The sequence below is a fragment of the Chiloscyllium plagiosum genome, chromosome 18 (assembly GCF_004010195.1).
Source record: "Chiloscyllium plagiosum isolate BGI_BamShark_2017 chromosome 18, ASM401019v2, whole genome shotgun sequence".
In the NCBI taxonomy this organism is placed as follows: domain Eukaryota; kingdom Metazoa; phylum Chordata; class Chondrichthyes; order Orectolobiformes; family Hemiscylliidae; genus Chiloscyllium; species Chiloscyllium plagiosum.
Window position 1 is genome coordinate 69,923,478 of NC_057727.1, and position 23,867 is coordinate 69,947,344.

Here is a 23,867-nt window from a genome sequence, read left to right on the forward strand (position 1 = left end):
GCCTTGTCCAACAGGTTAGAGCTTCTTAGCCTAAGTTATCATTAAGCTTAAGGACTCATTACACTTTCTTTTGTTTTTAGCTTTTTGATCTGGTTTACCGAGAAGAGACATTGCTGAATGTCATCAAGAGTGTCACTCGAAATGGCCGCTCCATCATTCTGACAGCTGTGCTCGCTCTTATCTTAGTCTACCTGTTTTCCATAGTTGGCTTTTTGTTTTTCAAGGATGACTTCATTCTGGCAGTGGACAAGGTGTCAAACAAGACCTACTGGGCAGGTAAAGGCTAATATGAAGTAGGACTGTATTTTGTGGTCTTTAATGTGCTAGTCAATGTTAATAATACGCGCTGTAATGAGTGGGGCACTGGATAGTTACACACAATTCCACACTCAAATTTCCTAATTGTGAGTTGTCTATTTTGAGCTGTTTCTTGTCTCCTTTACAGTATATGGATGATAATTATTTTAGTAGACCAAAGAGTGCACTGTTTGGAAAGGTGAAGGGAGTCCGATTACCTTGAAGTACTTGAATTGTGTGTTGTCCAAAGATTGTCCTTTTTTTTTTTGTTCTGAACCCAGTGATATCCACACTAAAAACACTTCATAATACATTGGTCATATCATATTGGTCTCATGTGAAGGTAGACTGGAGTTGAAGAGATGTGACTGAAAAATGCATCAAACTCAACTTTTTAACATTTTTGCACTTGGATGTTAATAGAGGGGCTAGTCAATAGCAAAGCATCATCATGATCGTAGTCTCATAAAATGAGCAAGCTGAATTCGCAGAGCTTTTCACGTCAAGTAGAATTCAGTTTTTAAAAAAAATCTAATTCCTTCACTCAGACGTTTCTGGGCTCCTGCCTGTCTCTTACTGGTGAGAGAATTAGACAATAGACAATAGGTGCAGGAGTAGGCCATTCAGCCCTTTGAGCCTGCACCGCCATTCAATATAATCATGGCTGATCATTCCTAATCAGTATCCTGTTCCTGCCTTATCTCCATAACCCTTGATTCCACTATCTTTGAGAGCTCTATCCAACTCCTTCTTAAATGAATCCAGAGAGTGGGCCTCCACTGCCCTCTGGGGCAGAGCATTACACACAGCCACCACTCTCTGGGTGAAGAAGTTTCTCCTGAGCTCTGGCTGTCTGGGTGAAAGAGACTAGGTGTTCAGCTACGGACTTAAATAAAATTGAATACTCAGTACAAAATATAGTCAAAAAAAGATTTTGAAAAGAAATTCCTGTATGAATGTGGGAATTGCTGGCAAGATTACAGTTTGTTGCCCATCCTTAGTTGCTTTCAAACAATTGACTTTCTAGATCCTTTCAGAGGACAGTTAAAAGCCTGTATTACTATGGATCTGGAGTCACATATAGGCCAGACAAGGTAAAGGATGTTAATGAACTGAATGGGTTTTAACAATCAACAATGATTGCCAATAGACTTGCTTGGATTACTAGCCTGGTGACATTACTCCTCTGTCAATGCCACCTCTTTAGTGGGTGGCACGGTGGCACAGTGGTTAGCACTGCTGCCTCAGTGCCAGAGACCTGGGTTCAATTCCCGCCTCAGGCGACTGTGTGGAGTTTGCACATTCTCCCCGTGTCAGCGTGGGTTTCCTCCGGGTGCTCTGGTTTCTTCCCACAGTCCAAAAATGTGCAGGTTAGGTGAATTGGCCATGCTAAATTGCCCGTAGTGTTAGGTGCAGGGGTAAATGTAGGGGAATGGGTCTGGGTGGGTCGCTCTTCAGAGGGTCGGTGTGGGCTTGTTGGGCCGAAGGGCCTGTTTCCACACTAAGTAATTTAATCTAATCTTATCTCAAGGTGAGTTTGGGAGTAATAAAAAGCAGATGAGGTTGTGCTTCATTTGCACATTGCTTTAGTCAGACCTCACCTGTGCAACTGTGTACCTCAGAAAATTAGACTGCCCTTAGACAGTCTTGCAGCGAAAATTCATGAGAGGTGGCAGGGCAGAAAGAGTTGAACTCTGAAGAAATACTGCACGGGCAAGGCTCGTAGTCCCTTGCATTTGTAACATTGGGTCTTGATCAGACTAGCGTTCAGGGTTTGATAGGTTCAAGTGATTTGCTTTGGTGCATAATAAAATCTTGAAGTATGTTTTCATGTGGTGGGAATTCTGAGTCCCTGGTCTACCCCACTCCGACCCCATAAGTTTGGGTTGGTCAAACCTTTTTTGAGACTGAGTTGACAGATTTTTGTCAGGTACGGGGCATTGAGGGAATTGATTAAAGACAGGTACAATATTTAGAGTGGAGGTACCAATCAGCCCTAATCCAATAGGGTGGCATAGGCCTAGTGGTATATCAGTCAAGAGTGTGGTGCTGGAAAGGCACAGCAGGTCAGACAGCATCCGAGGAGCATGATAATCAGTATTTTGGGCAAAAGCCCTTCACCAGGAATGAGGCTGGGAGCCTCGGGGGTGGAGACTGAATTCAGAAATGCAGGCAATGTTCTGGTTCAAATCACACCAAGGCAGACGACCAAATCTAACTTCAGTAACAAAAAATTTTGAAATAAGAGTTTAAGGGTGACCATGAAACTGCTGTCATTTTCTTTCAAAAAGCCCATCTGCTTCACCAATGTCCTTCAAGGAAACAAAATCTGCCATCCTTACCTGGTGTGCATATGTGACTCCAGACACACAGTAATGTCATTTGACTCTTAACAGCCCTCTGGGCAGTAAAGGTTGGGTAATGTATAATGATTGTCTGAATTCTATGTGGAAGTAAGCCATTTGGTCCATCGAGTCCACACTGACCCTCCAAACAGAATCGCACCCAGACCCACATTTCTGCCCTATCCCTGCAACACTGTTTTTCCCATTATTAATCTACCTAGACTGCACATCCCTGAACACAATGGGCAATTTTAGCATGTCCAACCCAACGGGACTACACATCTTTGGACTGTGGGAGGAAACTGGAGCACTCTTAGGAAACCCGTGCACACACGGGGAGAATGTGTGAAGTCCATACAGACAGTCGCCCGAGGCTGGAATTAAGCCTGGGTCCCTGGTGTTGAGGCAGCAGTGCTAACCACTGAGCCACCCTGCTGTTCAATACACCACTGGCCCAGCCAGCGACACCCATGTCTCATGAATGAATTTTAAAAGATAATATATTGTTTGGTCGTACAGACTTGAGGGATTAACCTAGTCTTGTTCTTGTATCAAAAAGCGTCATTACCTGGCCTACCCTTGAAGAGTGTATGCTCTGAGTTGATAATTGTAACCTAGTGGAACACTCCTCACACTGCACTTTACACTACCCGATAATACATTTCAGTCAACTCAGCCTGGCAGGATGCAAATGCAGAACAAGGTTGTTAGAGACTAAAATTAACCAGTTTGCTTATTAACAAAGCAGAACTAGTTGTGGGCAACATTAATAAAGATTAATAATCAACCATTGCAATCCCCTACAATGAGAACAATGGATTACTTACTATCACGTGTTTCAAACATTATTATCGACTGAAGGACCGCAGATCTCTCATTGAGCTATTCTGCACTGTTGTTATTAAATTTAAAATAGCAATGGAAACACTGCAAGAGTAAATGCACCTTTTTGAGTTCGTAATTGTGGGGGGAAAATAGCTGTAAGAACTGCAGATGCTCAGAAATCCGAAACAAAATCAGAAATTGCTGGAAAAACCCAGGTCTGGCAGCATCCGTGGAGAGAAAGCAGAGTTAACGTTTAGGGTCCAGTGAGGGATCCTAAAAGGGGGAGGAATAAACATTAGGTGGAAGTAGAGACCAAAGAAAAAGAGAAACAGTTGAACAGACCAAGGACTGGGTGAAGGTCAGCCTGGGAGAATGAAAAACTGCTAAGTAACTTTTCCCCTGCTAAGGGGACTAGAAGTAGCTGGTAATGGGTTTGTGTGGTAGCAACCGTGTGATGGTGTGTGGGGGTTGGGGTAAGGACGTGGGAGAAGGTGCCTTAAGCTCTAAAATTGGTGAACTTAATATAAAGCCCAAAAGGCTGCAGGGTCATTAAGTAGAAAATGAGGTGCTGTTTTTCTTCCAGCTTGCGCTGAGCTTCACTGGAGCGCTGCAGCAATCTCTAGACAAATGTTGGCGAGGGAAAGTGGGGGTGTGTTGACTTGACAGCATCTGGAAACTCATGGTCATTTTTTTGTGGGCAGAATGTCAGTCTTCTGCAAAGTGGTCAACCAGTCTGTGCTTTGTTTCCCCAATGTCGAGGAGTCCACGTTGTGAGCAGTGAATAGAGTAGACTAGGTTGTTTGAAGTGCTGCTTCACCTGGAAAGTGTGTTTGTGGCCTTAGATACTGAGGGAGGGAGGAACTAAATGGGCAGGTGTTACACATTTTGCGGAGGAAGCTACGATGGAGCAGTGGGGCGGAGGGGAAGTGCGGGGGGGCGGGGGACTTGTTCGAATGGAGGAGGAGTGGACCAAGGTGATTCAAAGGGAAAGGTGTCTCAGAATGCTGACAAGGTTGGGAGGGGAATATGTGACTGGTAGTGGTATCCCATTGGAAATGGCGGCTAATGATCCTATGGATGTGGATGATGGTAGGTGAGGACAAAGGGGACCCTATCACTGTTGTGGGAGAAGAGAGAGGAGGGTGAGGGCCAAAGTACAGGAGATGGGTCTGACCTGGCTGAGGGACCTGTCAACTACGGTGCTGGGGAATCCTCTGTTGAGGAAGAAAGTAGATGTTTCAGAGGCTCCCTTCCCCTTCTCGAAGTTGGCTTCATTGGCACAGATGTGATGGAGAATGGAATGGAATAGAGTCTTGAGAGGAAGTAGGGCATGAGGATGGATAGTCGAGGTAACTGTGAAGATCGGTCGGTTTGTAGTGGACATTGGTCACCAGCCTATACCCAGAAATGGAAACCGATATCAGGGAAGGGGAAAAGTCAAATGGACCAGGTGTAGGTGAGCGTGAGATGGAAATTGCAAGCAAAATTGATAAACCTTTCCAATTCCAGATGAGAGAGTGAAGCAGCCCTAATGATGTCATAGACATACCAAATAAAGTGATGTGGGTGGAGGTTGGAGTAGGACTGCAAAAAGGAATGTTCTACGTACCCCATAAAGAGACCGGCATAACCCTGGCCCATGTGGGTATCCTTGGCCACAACAATTGTTGGTAATTGCGAACTTTGGTTGTGTTGCTTAATTTATAAAAAGTTATTCATTCGGGCAATGTGAGCATTGGTAACTAGGCCAGCAACTGTTACCCTTGAGAATGTGATGAGCCACTTTTTCTTTTACACTATATGGCCTACAGCACTTTAAATACACCCACATTACTGTTAGTACTGTATGAGTTCCAGAATTTTGACCCAATGACAATATCGTTCCACAACAGAGGATCGGTGTGTGGTTTTGAGGGGAATTTGCAGACGGCGGTTTTCACATGTCTCTGCTGCCTTGGAATAACTGTGTTTGTAAGATGCTATCGAAAGAGACTTGGTGAGTTGCAGCAGTGCAACTTAAAAATGCGACAACACCTCTCCCCATGTGCATTGGTGTATGTGTTTACCGTGATGGATGTAGTGCTGATCAAGCAGGCTACCTTGTCTTGAGTGGTGTCAAACTTTGTGTTTTTGGAGCTGCAGTCATCCAGGAAAGTGGTGAATATTTCATACTCCTAACTTGTGCCTTATAGGTGGTGGACTGACATTCGGAAGTTAGTGTCCCAGCCTTTGACCTGCTGTTGTAGCTACAGTACTTTTAATGGCTGGTCCATTTCAGTAGTAGCCTAGAAGAGATTCAGCAACAGTGGTAATGCCAAATCAATATCATTTGGAGATGATTAGAATCATTACTGGCACTTGTGTTTGACGTGAATATTACTTTCCACTCCTCAGCCCAAGCCTAGGTCTTGCTGCAGATGTTCACTGACTGCCTCAGCATCACTGGTGTCACAAATCAAGCTGAACATTGTACAAACATATTGATGGATAGAGTGCCATTGATGAAGCTAAAAATGGTTGGGACGAAGAAACCATGCTGAAGAACTCCTGTAGTGATATCCTGGGACTGAGATGATTGACTTCTAACAGCCACGACCACCTACTTTTGTGATAAATATGACTCCAATGATTGGAGTGTTTTTTTTTCTCTCCGATTCCCATTGGCTTTTCTTTTTCTTTGGCTCAATGATGCCACACCTAGTCAAATGCTGCTTTGATGTCAAGAGCATTTACCCTCTCTTCTCTTCTGATCAGCTGTTCAGTTCATGGTTGGACGAAGGCTATAATCCGGTCAGGAATTAAATGGCCTTGGTGGAATCCAAACTAAGCAGCAGTCAGCAGCTTATTGCTAAGTGCCAGTTGATAGCACTATTGACGGCCTCTTTCAGTCACTTTGACCTATCATAGCAGGATAGGGTGGTAATTGGCCAGGTTAGATTTGTCCTGTAGTTTTTTTTTTGTGCGCAGAATGAATGTGGTCAGTTTTATGCATTAAGTGGATGCTAGTGTTATCACTGGAACTGTTAAGCTGGGATTGCAGCCGGTTCTGATGCACTAATCTTCTGCACTTCTGCCAGGTCCCATAGCCTTTGCAGTATCCAGTACCTCCAACCAGTTCTTGACATCACATGGAATGAATCAAATTTGCTGGTGTTTGGTATCAGTGATGCTGAGGGCCTCAGGAAGAGACCTAGATGGATTGACCCCTCAGTACTTTTGGTCAGTGAAGGTTGCACTGATGTGCCAGGCTCCTTTGTCGTTGAGAATGGAGTATTTGTGGAGCCTCCACCTCTGGTGAGATATTTAATTATCCAATTACCATTCACAACAGGATGTGACAAGAGTCAAGAGTTTAACTCTGACTGCTTACCATACTATTGTGCTGCCACTACTGAATGGTCTGCCCAGCGAGAGGGATAGGACATAGTTAGGGTTGGTGATGGAATTATCTGTAAGGTATCATTTTTATAAGTATGACCTCATTCAAGCTGTTGTTTGATTAGTCTTTAGGACAGCTCCCCCCAATTTTGGCAGGTAACCCAAGTTTTTTGATAAGGAGGACTTTGTAGGATGACATGGCTATGTTTGCTGCTGTCGCTTCTCCTGCCTTAACTGCAGGATGGTCCAACCAGTTTCATTCCTTATGCATGTACGCTTTAACAATTCCATCTATAATTAAAGCTGTAATGCATTAAAGGACAAAGTGTAGAGTACATAATGAACAACATGTATAATGTTTTGAAGAGACAGTCAGAGTGCCAGTCTCTTGTGTTTGTTAATGTACAGCCGTGTTGGCTCACTTGAGTGCTTTGCTTGAATCTCAAGGTCAGTAATCAAGGTTGGGTTGCAGTAGATGTGAGCCTGTAGTTAAAATTCCCCAAAGCTTAGACAATTAGGTTCAAATTATAAATCGTCAAGTTCTTCCTTCAATTCTGTTGTTCCTTCCACCAGAGGACATCCTCACCAGAGTTTTGCAGGGTTGAATACAAGCTGTTGAAGAATTAATAGCAGCTTGTGTGCAGTCAACAGCGAGTCCACTCAACCTAGGAAATCCTGGGCCTCCCTGAAATCTCAGCAAATGTTCTCAAGCTTAGAAACGTGGCGGGAAACAAGCTGTCACCAATCGATAATTAGCACATTATAGTGCTGCCATTTGTCTTGAAGCACATAATGTTTGAGTCCCCACGTCCAACCTACTGAACGTCACAGACGTTACAGCACGGAAGGAGGCCTTCTGGCCCATCATATCTGCACCAGCTCTCATCCCACTTACCCCGGTCAAGAGACCGCTTAGATCCAATTCACAACTGTCAAGCTTAGGGAACTCCCACGGTGTACAGGCACACTGCTGCGGTTTCACTCGCTCAAATCTGTACAGAACTGACTTCTCACTAATTTAGCAGCCAGGAAAATCCCTCCCCATTAGTATTTGTGTGTAGGGTTAATCAAAGCATGAAGGATTCAATTCCCCTGTGACTGGTCTGTCCTTCAAGACCCAATAATCAACCAGGCTGGCTAGTCCATGACCAGTGGCCAAATAAGTGGATTTGATTTGTTTTAGATACCCCAATTAGAAAATTGGGGTTAAAATGTTTGCTTTGTTTCAGCCTTTCACCTTGAGCTTATACAATGAAAGCTCTGCTGTCCAAAATCACAAGTTGACAATTAACCATTTAGCATTAAACATTGAGATTCTGAAGGGGGTTGATAGACTTATTTTGTTACCCTGCCCCCGGCTGGTGAATCGAGACCATGGAGACAAAAGCTCCAGTTAAGTGGCTGAACCTCTCTGAATTGTAGGAGGAAATACTTCATCATTCAAATGCTTCAGAGTCTTTGGAATTCTTGATCTCCAGAGGGTTGTAGATGTGCCAGTGTTGAAAATGTTGAATGTTGAGATAAACAGGTTTTTTTTTTAGTTTCTCAGGTTTTTCGTTTCTCGGGATGGCACGGTGGCTCAGTGGTTAGCACTGCTCAGGGACCCGGGTTCAATTTCACTCGAGTGAATGTATGGAGTTTGCACTTCTTCCCCATGTCTGTGTGGGTTTCCTCTGGGTGCTCTGGTGTCCTCCCACAGACTAAATATATGCAGGTTAGGAGGATTGACCATGCTAAATTGTCCCCGAGTGTCCAGAGATGTGCAGGCGAAGTGGAGTAGCCATGGGAAATGCAGGGTCACAGGCTTAGGGTATGGAGGTGGGCCTGGATGGTATCCTCTTCAGAGGGTTGGTGTGGACTTGGGCCAAATGGCCTGCTTCCAAACTGTAGGGATTCAATGGAATCAAAGGAATTGGGGTGCAGACAGAAAAGTGAAACCAAGACAAATGATTGGCCATGATTGTACTAAATGGTGGAACAGCCTGGAAGGAATGTATGTGGAATTCCTGTGATGATTACACTATGTTCTTTGTTAAAAATTGCAACGCCAGGTTATAGCCCAACAGGTTTATTTGGAAGCACTAGCTTTTGGAGCACTGCTCCTTCACAACCACCTGATGAAGGAGCGTCGCTCCGAAAGCTAGTGCTTCCAAATTAACCTGTTCGACTATAACCTGGTGTTATATGATTTTAACTTTGTCCACCCCAATCTAACACCGGCATCTCCAAATCATGACTATGTTCTGGTGTTGTTTGCCCCAGTATGGGAAGTATAATGAACTGATGATCTATTCACCCATATGATTATACTTGGATTCTAGAAAATTCTTCACATGTCTTAAATTCCCTCATAATTGCTACGATGAATGCCCCTTTGTTCATTTTTAAACTCAGAAGAAGATTGACCATCTCGCCCTTGATTATCAAGACTGTACATGATCAGGTGTGGCTGTAAAAGCCATTTCAAAACTAAGGTCATGGTGATTTAAAGGACACAGTCAATCTGGCACTAAGTGGTGTGGTGTTTTGAAATCAAACATCACACTCCGAAGGTATCGCTACAGGAGTTCCATCGTGCAAAATGTTCTTTTTCCAATTTTCATCACCTACAGTACTTCATCGATTTTTTTTTTTCCATCCATCGTCGGTGAGCGGTTAAACAATACTCGGTCACAATAAAGAAAAAACCTATCCCACTTGACAGCAGGGTCTGTCCAAAAGGCCTCCCATTGAAGGCAGCAGTAAACATTCTTGCCATCTCCTCCAAGCATGAGGCAACTATATCTCCCAAGAGTGGCTGCTGTTTGGTTTGAAACTCAGAGCAGCACTTCCTTAGGACAGGTGTGTGTGGCTTTCCTGGAATGAGCACAGGTCTGAAGTTGACTGAAACAGCCTCAGGCAGTGTGTAGCCCACAATTGAGTTAGGCTCTATTACATCTGTAGCGTGACTCCATGTGTCTTTTGCCCCCACCTTCTGGCGTTTCCTACCTGACTTTACTGGTCTTCTCCTTCCCAGCCTTCATCCGCTCCTGTCCTTTTCCCTTAAACCGTCCCCTGCATTTCCTTCCCCCTCTCCTCTTACCACCCCCCCCACCCACTTCTACCCTTTCTCCTTTCTTGCTCCTTCCAATCCTCCCCCTGTCATGTTTCAATAAAAAGCAGATCTCTCCTTGTTTCAGAGAGCAGTGATGTTGTGGTAGCTTATCATCTTCCTCTGTTGTAAGATTCTGGAGCTAACCTCCTACACCACAACCCCCACCCCACTGCCTTTTCCTCCCTGTCTTCCACGAAGCAAGAATGTGGGATTTCTAGGGGGCATTCCACTATGTTAATATCGGCCCTGTATCAGAGAAATTAGTAGAAATTGTCTTGAACAGCTCTTTCGCTCCATGTTAGCTGCCTTAAGTGAACAGTTTTTGCCAAGCGTACACAGATGCATCTCCACTGTTATGCCTTATTCTGGGATAATTCTGCAACATGATATGAAACAGTCATTGTGGCCAAATTTGCAGTGAGTTTACAAGTGATTTGCCGATTTTTTTTTTTTAAAAATGCCCTTGGGGAGTAACCAGTTGGATCTAAAGTGTCTCTATCGTGACTCAGTGCTAGGTGCAGTATGCAAAAATAATTTGCAAAGCAGTACGTAAATAAATCTCTCGGGCTTCTCCCAGACCCTAGGAGGTATAAAGCCCAAATATTCTTGTTCAAACATCTCTCCTGAAAATTCTCCTCGGTTTGACAGATGTGTCATAACCCTGGAGTAATCTACTCCAGTTTGATTAGCTTAGTTGGCTGGATGGCTAGTTTGTGATGCAGAGTGATGCCAACAATGAAGGTTCAATTCCCACACCGGCTGATGTTATTCAAAATTACCTGACCCTAACCCTCACCTGTGGCATGGTGACCCTCAGGTTAAACTTGCCATTCGACTCTGTCTAATGAGAGAGCAGGCCTAGGGTCCTCTGGGACTGCAGTGGCTTTTAGCTGCTTATATGTTGACTCAATCCCTTACTAGCATCAAGTGACTTTGTGAAAATAATATGTATATTGCTGGATTTTGGGATGTATGAAAATTTAGTTGGAAACAGAAAAGCAGGAGTAGGCATTCTGCCCTTTGATCCTGCTCCAACATTCAATAATCAACCATCCACTCAAACATCCTTTGCTAAATTTTTGTAGGACGGCACAGTGGCTAGGTGGTTAGCACTGCTGCCTCACAGCACTAGGGTCCCAGGATTGATTCCAGCCTCTGGCAACTGTCTGTGTGGAGTTTACACATTCTCCCCATGTCTGTGTGGTTTTCCTCCAGGTGCTCCGGTTTCCTCCCACAATCTGGTCAGGTGAATTGGCCAAACTAAATTGTCCATAGTGTTAGGTGCATTAGAGGGAAGTGGGTCAGGGAGATTTACTCTTCGGAGAGTCGGTGTGGACTTGTTGGGCCGAAGGGCCTGTTTCTTCACTGTAGGGAATCTAATTTTAAAAAGTTCATGCTTGAACTGGTTGTGGCTTCAACTCCACTTTCCTTGTTTATCTAATTAGCCTTGAATAAATTTAAGGATTCAGCTTTAAATGCCTCTGGATAGGTGATTTGCACACCCTGGCTCTTTCTGAGGGAATATCTTTCTCCTAATGTCCTTTAGTTTTAACCTCTCCCACAAAAATAAATATTCTCCTGATATCCATCCTATTCAGTCTTTCAGGATCTGTTCAATCCTTCTACATAAGATAAGCCCGCCTCCCAGCAATCCAGTCAACTGAACCTTCCCTGAAGTATTCTAAAGCAATTATGTCTTTTTTTTTTTCAAATAAGGAGACTAAAATTGTACACTGGTGTGACCTCATCAATGCCCTGGGAGATGGAGTAAAACTTCTTGACTTGTATATTCTATTCTATTTGCAGTGAACAAAAAGGTTGTTTGCCTTCCGAGTCACTTGCTGTATCAGCATATTAACTTTCTATGATTCATTTACCAGGAGCCCTCCAATCCCTCTTTACCACTCAATCCTACAGTCCCTCCCCATTTAAGTATATAGTTTTTGTTGCTCTATCAAAAAGGACAGATTCACATTTATCGATGTTATACTTTATTTTAAAATTTGCGCTCATGCACTCAACTTGTGTATGTTTCTTTGCAAACTTGCCACTTTCTTTTCACAACTTAGTTCTCTACCTGGCTTATCTGCAACCCCAAAATGATCCATTCAAACCAACTCTCTAATTCCTGCAGGCTATTCAAACATGGATTCATTCTAAAATGTTGTCCCTGCATTAGCAAGTGGGTGGGAATAGACCTGAATATTTGTAAACAAAACTGCAACTTCTGATTTCCTTTCTGGTCTGGTTGTTTAGAAGATGCTGCGTCAATGGCAGAAGAGTTCCTGACTGCTGATGTCTGTCGGCTTGGCAATGGAGACAACTGTTCAACACTTTACTCTGTGGAAAGTAACGGTAAGGTGACCTTAGTTTCAAACCAGTGTATTCAGGAAGTGGGATGAGGCAGAATGTTTCAGCAGAACATTAACTCGCAAGGTGCAGTGATGCCCTGTTAATTGTAAGTTAAGTTACCTTCACGTATCTTGAAAGTCAAACCTCACACACAAATTGTTCCCTGTCAGAGCTGCTTGCAGAGAATGAAGAGGACTCGGAGCATACTTGTGAAACCCTGCTGATGTGTATCATTACTGTACTCAGCCATGGACTGCGAAGTGGTGGAGGGGTTGGAGATGTGCTCAGGAAACCTTCCAAAGAGGTACTGTCTTTAAAACAATACTTATGTGGTGTTAATGCTGTCTGGTCCATTGTGGGCTAGTGGGTTCACTGCTTAACATTTTTATGTGGTCAAGCTTTATTTGCCAACACGATCCATGGTTGAATATGAGCCTACTGTCCTGCTTCTCTTTGACACAAATGTGCAACCTCTTATTTCATCCTATTTTTTAAAAAAAATCATGAAATGAGCTTGGGACATTAACCTTCCAATTATTCACATTCCAATTATTCACATTCCAATATTTCAAATATCTCGCAATCTTTCTTTAGGAATTTTGGAAGTAAATGTAGATTGTCTATGATTTGTGAATGTTGCACTTTATTAATAATTTTAAAACATCAGAAATCAACTTTGTGTGGTAAATAAAACCAACTGCGCTCATTTTTAAAATGTGTTCCCCATAACTTGAGAGCCCAGAACTACTGGTTACAGCCCAAGGAACAGGGGGAGGCCATTTCAGTTTGAGGTGAGGAGAAATTTCTTCACTAGAGGGTGGGTGAGCCTGTGGAATTCTCTTCCACAAAAACTGGTTGAGGCCAAAGCAATGTTTTCAAGACTGAGTAAAACGGAAGTGAGGGCTTAAGGGTATTAAAGGGTACGGAGAGAAAGCGGGAACAGACTCTTCAATTGGATGTTTAGCCATGATCACTGTTGAATGATGGAGCAGGCTTGAAGGAGGCTTACGTTTTCTATGTAATATGCGGAAATCTTTCTGGCATGCACGAAGAATATTTAAAACAAATTAATTTTGTGTCTAAAACTTGGTATAATTTTAAACCAACTTGGAGAAAGTCTGTCCAGTGTGGCAAACCAGCTGTGGAAAGTCCCATTTTATTGCACTAAACTGACTTCTAAAGCACTTATTACCCATCATAAGTAACTGCATTTATTGTGTCTATCCTTTTTTGCAGGAACCACTATTTGCTGCTCGTGTGATCTATGACCTTCTGTTCTTCTTCATGGTCATCATCATTGTCCTGAACTTGATCTTCGGTGTCATCATTGACACTTTTGCTGACTTGAGGAGTGAAAAACAGAAGAAGGAAGAAGTTCTGAAAACCACCTGCTTTATTTGTGGTATGTATTCCTGTCTTCAGTAAGTGTTTGGGTGCGATGCCTACAGTCAGGAGAAACATCAGACCTAAGTCTCACAACCATTTCTCTGGAAAATGTGGTTTCCGAGGAACTATTAAGATTCCAGCAGATTATTTTTCAAAACAAAACTGGCAAGTAACAGACAATCATCATTAATGGGCACATTGTCCGAGATTTGGTGCAATAGTCAAAGCAGCAGCAACAGAGCGGAGGAGCGTGAACCTGAATGAGAACAGCAGGACAAATACCTGAGGAACGGGGTCAGTCAGTGTGAACTGGGGGTGAACAGCAGGTCTAATGCAGGAGGGAAGTATGCAGTAAATGGCAGAATCCTTAGCAGCATCAAAATAGAAGGAGCTAGGCATACAGGTCTACAGTTCTCTGAAAGTAGCAATACGCGTTCCCAATGTCTGTTGGCTGAGCGATGAGAAAGATGGTGGATAAGATGCTCAAGAAGGCATATAGCATCGGTCAAGGTATCAAGTATAAAAATTGGCAACTCGTGTTAGAGATGTTTAGAACTTCAGTTAGACCACATTTGGAATATTGTGTACAGTTCTGGCCACCACACTACCAGAAGGATATGGAGGCTTTGGAGAGGGTTCAGAAATGGATGTTGCCTGGTTTGGGAGGGTAATAATTATCAGGAAAAATTGGACAAACTTGGTTTGTTTTCACTTGAATGTCGAAGAAGGTTGAGGGGCGACTTGATGTAAGTTTACAAAATCATGAGGGACATGGATAGAATGGATAGTCAGAGGCTTTTTCCCCAGGGTAGAAATGCCTAATACGAGGGGATGTCAATTTAAGGTAAAAGGAGATAAGGTTCTTTACACAGAGGGTGGTAAAATGCTGGAATGCACTGCTAGAGGTGGTGGTGGAAGTAGATACAAAAGCAACATTTGAAGAGGCATCTTAATGGATATATGAAAAGGCAGGGAACGTATGGATACAGAGCCTGTGGAAGCAATAGCTTTTTCGTTAAGAAAGGCCTCCTGTCTGTGCAATCTTGATGGGCCAAAAGGCCTGTTCCTGTGCTATACTGTTCTTTATTCTGTTCTCTATGGCAACATTTCTTCCAATCAGAGATCAATTGCCAGCCAATCAGCACTCACCTCATACAGTGTAATTGTTGGTTTTTCCCTTTAAATGGATATTCATGGGAAATGTCCTAATAAGAGCAAGATGAAAAGCTTTGAGGCAAATGTCTTTTTTTCAGCAAGAGAAAGAGCTGTTGAACCCTCAAGTGTCAGACGCTGAGGGGTGACCTTATAAGAGGTGTGTAAAATCGTGAGGGGCGCAGATAAAGTAAATAGACAAGGTCTTTTTCCGGGGGGGGGAGGGGAGTTCAAAACTAGAGGGTGTAAGTTTAGGGTGAGAGGCGAAAGATTTAGAAGGGACCTAAGGGGCAACCTTTTCACGTAGACGGTGGTGCGTGTATGAAATCAGCTGCCAGAGGAAGTGGTGGAGGCCGGCACAATGACAACATTTCAAAGACATCTGAATGGGTACGTGAATAGGAAGGGTTCAAAGGGATATGGGCTAAAATGCTGGCAAATGGGACTAATTTATTGAGGATGTCTGGTTGGCATGGACGAGTTGGACCGAAGGGTCTGTTTCTGTGCTTTATACCTCTGACTCTATAACAACTGTTTTACATTTTAAAAATCCCATTGAAACGTCTCTGAGGAAGGAGAGCTTCAGATGAGGAAGAAATCTGAGTGTTCTATTGAATGTGTGGGCTGTTAACCTCCAGTTTGTATGTCTTCCCCTTTTATCCACCATCTCATTTAATAAATGAGTTCAGATGAAAAGGAACAAATGCTGAGAGTTGGAATGGATAGGAAATTCCCTAATTCTGAGGAAGGATCATTGAACTTGAAATATTAACTCTAACTTCTCGCTAAAGATGCTGCCTGACCTGCTAAGCTTTTCCAGCAATTCTTGTTTTTGGCTGTGAACAAATGCAGGGAATTGAAATACAACGTGACCACATTGTTTGATTGGGAAAGCTCAAAATAATATATTTGAACAAGAAAAACTGTTGTGTGATACATTTCCATGCCCAGGAATTGCCGGAACAGGTGCAACAGTGCAGGCTTTAGTAGTGTAACAGCAGATGTTACAGCATCCAACTGTACAGAACAGATGAGCATTGGGTTAAATGAGTTTTTTACGGTTTCACATTGAGATCTTGCATTCCAAATGATTTGAAATGCCTGAAGTTGTTATGCACTACTTTGATTGTAAAATCTCTGAACACATGTAAATGTATAATGTTTGAGTAATAGATCCCCTCAGTCAGAAGCTTGTTTAAATGATGATGAGCTGTTTCTGTTTACACTCCACTTTGACACGTAATTAGTCACAGGTTTGGTAATTAGTTGATTTATTGTTTCTAGGCTTGGAAAGGGATAAATTTGACAATAAGACAGTAACATTTGAAGAACATATCAAGGAAGAGCACAACATGTGGCACTATCTATGTTTTATTGTCTTGGTGAAAGTCAAGGACTCCACTGAATACACTGGGCCAGAAAGCTATGTAGCAGAGATGATCAAGGTTAGTGGCACCTCGACAGTGGTATCACTTTGAGTGGTATAAATAAATGTTATGATATGTAGCTATCATTGTTTTAAGAGCCTGCTCCAAAGGAATAAAGTGAATTTGATTTTGTTTGTTTTATATTAAAAAGGGTATTTGCCTCGTTTTATTGTAAGTTTTGCTGTTGTGTTCAGCCTTTCCTAGTTTGCCTCAGCGTATCTCTTCCGGTGATTGCTGCTTTTGGCCTCCACTGTGGAATCCTGGCGAATTTACAGGAAATATTCACAAAATCTGCACTCCGTGGGCAGGCTGAGTTCGAGGGTGAAGCAAACGTTTTAAGCCTCCAAACAAATAAGTTGTTTTTTTTTTCCCCTCCTTCAGTGTACTTTTTCAGATAAAAAGGGGTTTTACTTCCCATTCCACATTGTCAGAGTCACGCTGGTTCTGAGTGACAGTGCAAGAAAAATGAAATGAAGTTAATCAAAGAGCTCCAAGATGTTTGAACCACGGCTTACTGATAATGTGAGGCTCAGAAATGCTGCTGTAGAAAGTTTATTCCACACACACACACACACACACACACGCACACACCATGTTGTTGATTCATTCTTTTACCAGTTTGATCTTCTGAAATTCTTTCAGGAAATGATGAGATCTGGCACGGTTAGGGATGTAAATCATGTGGTGAAGTAGTGCTAAGGTACAGAGAAGGCTGTGTAAACCCTACCAATCGGGTTCCCAACTCCAAGGGTGAGGCAATGAATCGTCTCCCTTCACCACTTGATCTTAAGATGCAGGGGCCTATATTGAAGTAGGGAGCAAGAAACTGGGACTTTGCTCACACTTCCGATTGATCCAGGGTGTTACGCTATGGCCCCAGTAGTGAAAAGACTGGGTCTCCGATTACTTAAGACTCTATGTCTTAACAGCTTGCAGAGAGAGACAATATGTGAGGGCACCTGTGAAGGAACTAAGAGGTAGTTCTGGGAATAGAAACTGAGGATTGGGGGCCTGCAGATAGTAAAGGTGGTTAGCAAATGGTTGGGCCTCTCTTATGTGAGGTTTTGACCTTTGTGAGAGAGATACCACGCATGGTGATTCAATCATGTGTTACACCACAGACGTAGTGCACCATAAATTGAGGCCTGCTTTTCCCAGAGACATACCAAATGTTAATATTTTTAAAGTGCACACAGTACCCGATTTTCTGACTGAGGTCGATGGAAAGCATAGGCCAGGTGTCTGTCCTAAATGAGGATGGTCATTTATTATAACTAAATTATTGCCACAGATATAAATCATTGGACGCACACGCGCGCGCACACACAAGCAAGGAAAATAGCTTATTAACACAAGAGAAACTGGAAAGTTCATTCATCCCAATTCTGATTATATGATCTTACTTTGGCTTGCCAGGTCTTTAGTGTTTAATTCTTTCTCTGGAAGCTTTCCTTGATTTGTCCATAATGACTGACTGATTCACTTGGAAGTGTCTGTTTTTTCAGTTCAAAAATCTCAGTTCACAGCAATTGCTGCAGGAAAGGTATCTGGTTTACTTTAAGTTAAAACTGTTTTTTTTAACCGCAGAGAGTAGTCAGCTGCTGCTGGTGATAACACAGCACCACTCCAACCCACCCCCGCCTTGTCAATATCTCTAACTTGTTTCCAGTTCCAACCTGCTCAGTTAACTAAGAACAACTTGTAAACAGCCCCTCGATTCCTGATTGTCTGCACATTATAGGAACCCGCAGCCACAAAAAATGGATTCCTTGCCGTGAAATCATCCAGGTCAATCATCTTTTTTTTTAAAAAAAAACGTTTTTTCTCATTACACTCCACAGTTTTTAAAGGCAGAAAAAGATAGTGACAGCCCTTACATGAGGGAGGTTTTGGACGTGGTTGGGTTCTTGGTGGGGGTGGCGGGGGGGGGGGGTTGGATGCTGAGGAGAAGAAATGTCTCCAGTTTCAGAAAAAGAGCTGTCCACTTGGACCTTATAAACTCCACACCCCCTGCCACTGCCGCCGCCGCCACCACCACCACGAACCCTCTATATATTTCTTGTACTGAGCTAAGCTGCTTTAACACTGTCACATCATCCTCACTCAAGAGGATCTGGTTGTACCTAAAGTTTTCCTCCTGTTGGTGAAACTAGGTCATTTCTCTCGTAATTGTGAACTGAGGTCAGTTATCTCCTTAGAGATTTGCTTCACGTTCTCCGGCTGGTATGCTGTATAAATGCAAGTTCTTTTATGAGCAATCTGCTGTATCTTTGAATCTGGCCATGCAACAAGTTCATGCAAAAGCTTTGTATTCAAAATTGTAGTTTGTCCACAATTGCCTCTACTTTTACCTTTTCAGATACAGTCCTGTTTAAATCTGAATTAATTGTCTTATTGTGCAACAAGAGCTTGGTTTCCGATTGTTCCATGTTGTTGCCGGGCAATGGAAAATGAGCCTAATATGTTGGAGTTTGCTTTGTGTAACTGGTTTGCAGCTAACCGTCTCAAATTGAATTCTGATTAATTTTGAAGGAAGTGTACTATCTGTGTACCGTTATGGCTTTCAGCCTTTTGGCTACTCAATTGAGCTTTAAACACAGCGATATCAAAATTGATATACTTTCCTTTCCTCGTTTTATGGAGTCTCGGAGTTGTATTGTTGATCTAACATTTGAATGTTTTTAGGTCATCATTGTACCTCTTCCCTGTTCCTTTTCTGTGGAGTGATGGTTCAGTTAGTTGAGTCAAAAATTGTGCTTTTCCTTTGTTAGTTAATGTTTTAATGTTGTCATGTTAATTATTTTAGCAAGGGCTGGAACCTCTTCATTGGGCTTTGGGATGTGAACATTGCTGGCAATCTATTGTCCATCTCTAACTGCCCTTCGAGGCAGTTGCTGTAGGTCTAGAGTCGCATGTAGGCCAGACCAGATAAGAATGGCAGATTTATTTCCCTTTTTTCAAAAAGTAACCAAATATGTTTTTATTTAATGTCAATTGATAGTCTTGATAACAATGACCATGAATGCATCTCTAATTCTAGATGGATTTTCTAAATTAATTGAATTTAAATTCCACTAGCTGTCATGATGGAAAGTGAACCCATATTCCAGAGCATTTACACAGTCCTCTGGATTATCTTCCATTGGCATCACCGCTACATTTCCTACTGCATACCTTAAATTACAAGGTATGAGAGAAATTTTCATCAAGTGGAAAATTAATATCTCGAGGAAAGTTCCATTATATGACTATCATTTTATACTGACGGTTTTGTACCAGTTTATGTCGGAATAGGGAAAGCATGCTTCTGCCTCAGCTTCACAAAAGTAACCATTTAGATCAAGATGGGGTGTCCGTATTTTCGCCACAAGTTTCAAACTTTGACATTAAGTATCATAGTCAGTGACACTGTCACAGTATTGTAGACTCCTTTGTGTGCGGTTGGGGTAAAGGTTTAGCACAATGAAGTGGCAAATAGACCAAAACAGAGGTAGCTTCTTATTTGGACCAACTCCACATTTTATTCTGTGATTCACCTTAAGCGACCAAGCCCAGCAACATCTTATATATTTTTAACATCATTTACCGAGGAACCTCAATTATCCGGCCTTCAATTATCTGAATTTCGGATTATCCAAACAAGATCACATGGTCCCAATGCTTGGCTAAACTGTGTTATCCAGTATTCGAATATCTGAGCAAACTACTCCCTGCCTGTGTTGCTCGCATAATCGAGGTTCATCTGTATACATGTCGCCTAGACACAATGAAGCAAGGTTCAAATCTACAAGTCAGTCCCTCCTCAGTATTGCTTCTGTTATAATTGAATGACTTGGGTTGGGAAATGAGAGCTATGTGGAGAGTTATCTGTGCAATGTGGTTTTATTAATTTTTCAATGTCATGTTGATTTATTTTCATAAGGGCTGACATCTCTTCAGTGGGCCTTGGGACAATATTTATGGCCCGTTTTAAAAACAAATTTCAATGCCGTTGGGGGAAAATATTGCCCCAAATAACAGCCAATTTTTCGATTGTTTTTTTTCCTCGAAGTTCGTGTCTTCATGGAATTTGGTTAAACAGCACTGTGTTGACTGGAAACATAACTCAAGTAGCCAATAGGGAATGAGAGAGAGGAAAACTAATGGTCTCCATTCTATAAATGGGGAGAAACTCTTTCCACTAGCAGGAAGTTAGGTAACTAGAACATACAAATGATACTTAAGATGTGTTGCGAAAGAACAGGAGAGGGGAGATGGAATGTTTTTAGATGGTGAGCTGTTATGTTCGGGAATATATTGCCTGAAATGATGGTGGAAGCAGATTCAGCTGCTAGTTTCAAAAGGGAATTTGACAAATAAGGGAAATATTCACAGGGCTATAGGGATAGGAGAGCAAGAGTAATTGCTTAGCTCTTTAAAAGAGCAGGCACTGGCACAAGGAACTGAAAGGTTTATTCATGCACTGTGATTTTGAGAGTAATGAGCAATGGTGTGAATGCTGAACCTTTGTCTGTCCAAAACGTCATGGATTTCTCTGCACTGATGCTCAGCAACACATTTATTTAAAGTGTAGTGTTAATGAGGAGCAACCTAACTTGTCTTGTAGTACGTACATTGTGACGTCACTGAGGGGGTTTCCACCAAATAGATTTTCAGAAGTGGCTTAATACTGATAGTGATACTTTGAAAGTAACTGCTTATTAATTGCAGCCAGCAGTTGCTTACAGTGTGTGGGTGTGCAGACCAGTTGCTGCAGAACTATGATCTTGAACTACAAAGGCTAAATAAATGTAAACAGTGTGATATGATTTCAAAACTTTCCCGGCTGCAGTGTGGGTTCACCAACACTGTGGAAATGCATCTGTGTATGAAATGCGGTCTTGTTCCATTTGAGATCTGTACCTTCCGGTTAATAGGCTAAGACTTTAACAAAAGCCACTTGTTCTTGGTTGGTAGCATTTCAGTCAAAGAAAGCATTCTTTTCTATGAACAAGTTGAGAAACAGGCAGGTGCCTGGAGGTGTTTCGATAGTAATATTGTCCACTAAGTAATGTAAAATCTTTAATAGGTGAGGGTGCAGTTATTCCACCACTACTTCAATTGATGTAGAGAGGTTTATGAATGCACAAGTGGCAGTATTAGCTTGGCCAGACTGCTGATTGAGTCCCCAAGAGCACTGAAGCTAGCTTCTGGAAGTACTTTCAAGCCAGCAGTAGTAATCATCCAGTGTGTTTAAAATATGCTTCATGTGGTAACTTTAGAAACTCAGAATGCAGTATAACTGCAGTCTCTGACAGTTAAATGCTCTTTAATCTTTTTTTTCCACCTTGAAACCCTTCCTCAGAACACCATTCTATTGTAAAGAAGTGTTTTAAAAACATAATTGTGACCCTTTCCTTGGGATCAGTATTGCAGTTGGACTTTGAACATTTGTGTGGTTGTTTTGTCTTTATAAGCGGGATGTTGATCTGTTTTGTATTAAACTTTAGTGAGATATGTTGAATAAAACTCCAAGGGTCAGAAAAGGATACTTCAAAAAGAAAAATCAACTGCCTTGTGAAAATGCTGAGAACATAATTCTCTGTCTGTCTGTGTCTCGCGCTCTCTGTGAAAACCATTAATGTTCAGGTAATTGGATATGACCGATTTCTCAAACTTTGTCCACTGTGAACAGAGATACAAGATTTGCTTAACTTTGAGTTGTCCCAAGCCAGTGGTAGTACTTGCAAGTCAGTTTGAATGTTAGCAAGATATGGATGGGAGAGGTGGACAATATAAAAGCCTGATGATTAAGCAGAGTGATAGTAAGGGGAAGTGTTTTCAGTGGTCAGAGTTGGGTATTGTGTCCCTCAAAATTAATCTGAGGTCATTTCTATTCATTTTATGTACTATATATAAACTCAACGATTTGTACAAAAGCCCGGAGCAACTAGTGTTATCATCTGCAGATGGTACCAAATTAGATGGTATTGTTGAATATTCAGAAGACCACTGGGAGCTCTGGCAGCATATTAATTAAATGAGGGAATAGGCTAACAAGTGACAGAAGGAATCCTATATGACAAAGAATTAGTGATGTGTTTTCATTCAAAAGTAACAGCAATAATCCTGAATGACAGTGAATTCCATGCAGTAGAAGATCAGGGGGAGTTGGGTCTCCCAGCTAATTGAGCACCAGTAGTAATACCTGGCTGATAACGCTACAAAAATATGAGTAAGTCTTTCAGGCAGTGTAGCATATAGAAGTCAAGAGATTATAAGTCTATTTCAAACCTTAAGATATGGGTGTTGCACTGAGTATAGTTACACCATAGGCAGGACATGAGCGTTTCTTATAGTTACAAAACAGTTTCACTGAGAACACTACCTGATGTTGAGAACTACAAACACCAAGCATTTCCTATATTCTTCTGTCATCTTAGAGAGGTGGAGTAGGTAAAATATGGACAAGGAAATTTGCTGATTACTGGGCAGTTGGTTAGTCAATGGTAGGAACCTGGAGTGTTATTGAACAAGGAGATCTAGGGATACAGGCTCATAGCTCCTTTTAAAGTGGTTTTACAGGTAGACAGGGTAGTGAAGGCAGCTTTCTGCGTGCTTGCTTTCATAGGGCAGAGCATTGAGAATATGAGTTGGGATGTCTTGATGCAACAGGACAAGTCGTTGGTAAGGCCAGATTTGGAGAGTATTGCATGCAGCTCTGGTCGCCATAATATAGAAAGGGTGTTGTCAAACTAGAAAGAGTGCAGAGAATAATTACTAGGATGCTACCTAGGTTTGAGTTATAAGGTAAAGTTGGGTAGGCTAGAGCATAATCTGAGAGGTGACCTTTTTGAAGCCTGTAAAATCATGAGAAGCATAGAAAAGATGGATAACCAACAGCTTTTCCCATGGTAGGGAAGTCTAAAACTAAAATGCGTAGGTTTAAAGGGAGAGATACAAAAAGGCCCAGAGGAACAATTTGGGGGGTAGGCTAGAGCATAATCTGAGAGGTGACCTTTTTGAAGCCTGTAAAATCATGAGAAGCATAGAAAAGATGGATAACCAACAGCTTTTCCCCATGGTAGGGAAGTCTAAAACTAAAATGCGTAGGTTTAAGGGGAGAGATACAAAAAGGCCCAGAGGAACAATTTGGGTGAGTGTCTGGAGCAGTTGTCAGAGGTAGTGGTGGAGGAGAGTACAATTTCATCATATAAGAAACATTTGGATAGGTATGAGGGATAAGGGCCAAACACAGGTAAACTGATCCTGTTTAATTATGAATACTGGATGGCATGGACAAGATGGGCTGAAGGACCTGACTCCAGGCTGCAAACCCTGATTCTGACTCAGTTGGCCAGAAGCTGGTTTGTGATGAGACTGATGCCAACAACATGAGTTAAATTCTCACATCGTCTGAGGCTACCATGTAAGATTCTGCACCTCCACTTCTCCCCTCGCTTGAGGTGTTATGACCATCATGTTAAAAGGCCAACAGTCATCTCTCTCTCTCCCTCGAGCAGATTGAACTCCAACGCCACATCACGGCATATCCCCTATTTAGTCATTGCATCATCCATTGTTCAGTGAAGAATACAGGAGGGCATGTCAGCAGTAGCATCAGGCAGATTC

The 23,867-nt window shown here is 42.3% G+C and overlaps 1 protein-coding gene across 1 annotated transcript in view; it reads left to right on the forward strand.

Annotated features, from left to right (window-relative positions):
* Window positions 1-23,867, forward strand: part of itpr1b (inositol 1,4,5-trisphosphate receptor, type 1b) — a 506,200-nt gene that overhangs the window by 398,278 nt on the left and 84,055 nt on the right. The window contains exons 53-57 of the mRNA XM_043708559.1: window positions 81-276; window positions 12,196-12,294; window positions 12,462-12,595; window positions 13,528-13,693; window positions 16,114-16,274. Of these exons, the coding sequence (XP_043564494.1) occupies window positions 81-276; window positions 12,196-12,294; window positions 12,462-12,595; window positions 13,528-13,693; window positions 16,114-16,274 (756 nt within the window). The remainder of the gene's footprint in view (window positions 1-80; window positions 277-12,195; window positions 12,295-12,461; window positions 12,596-13,527; window positions 13,694-16,113; window positions 16,275-23,867) is intronic.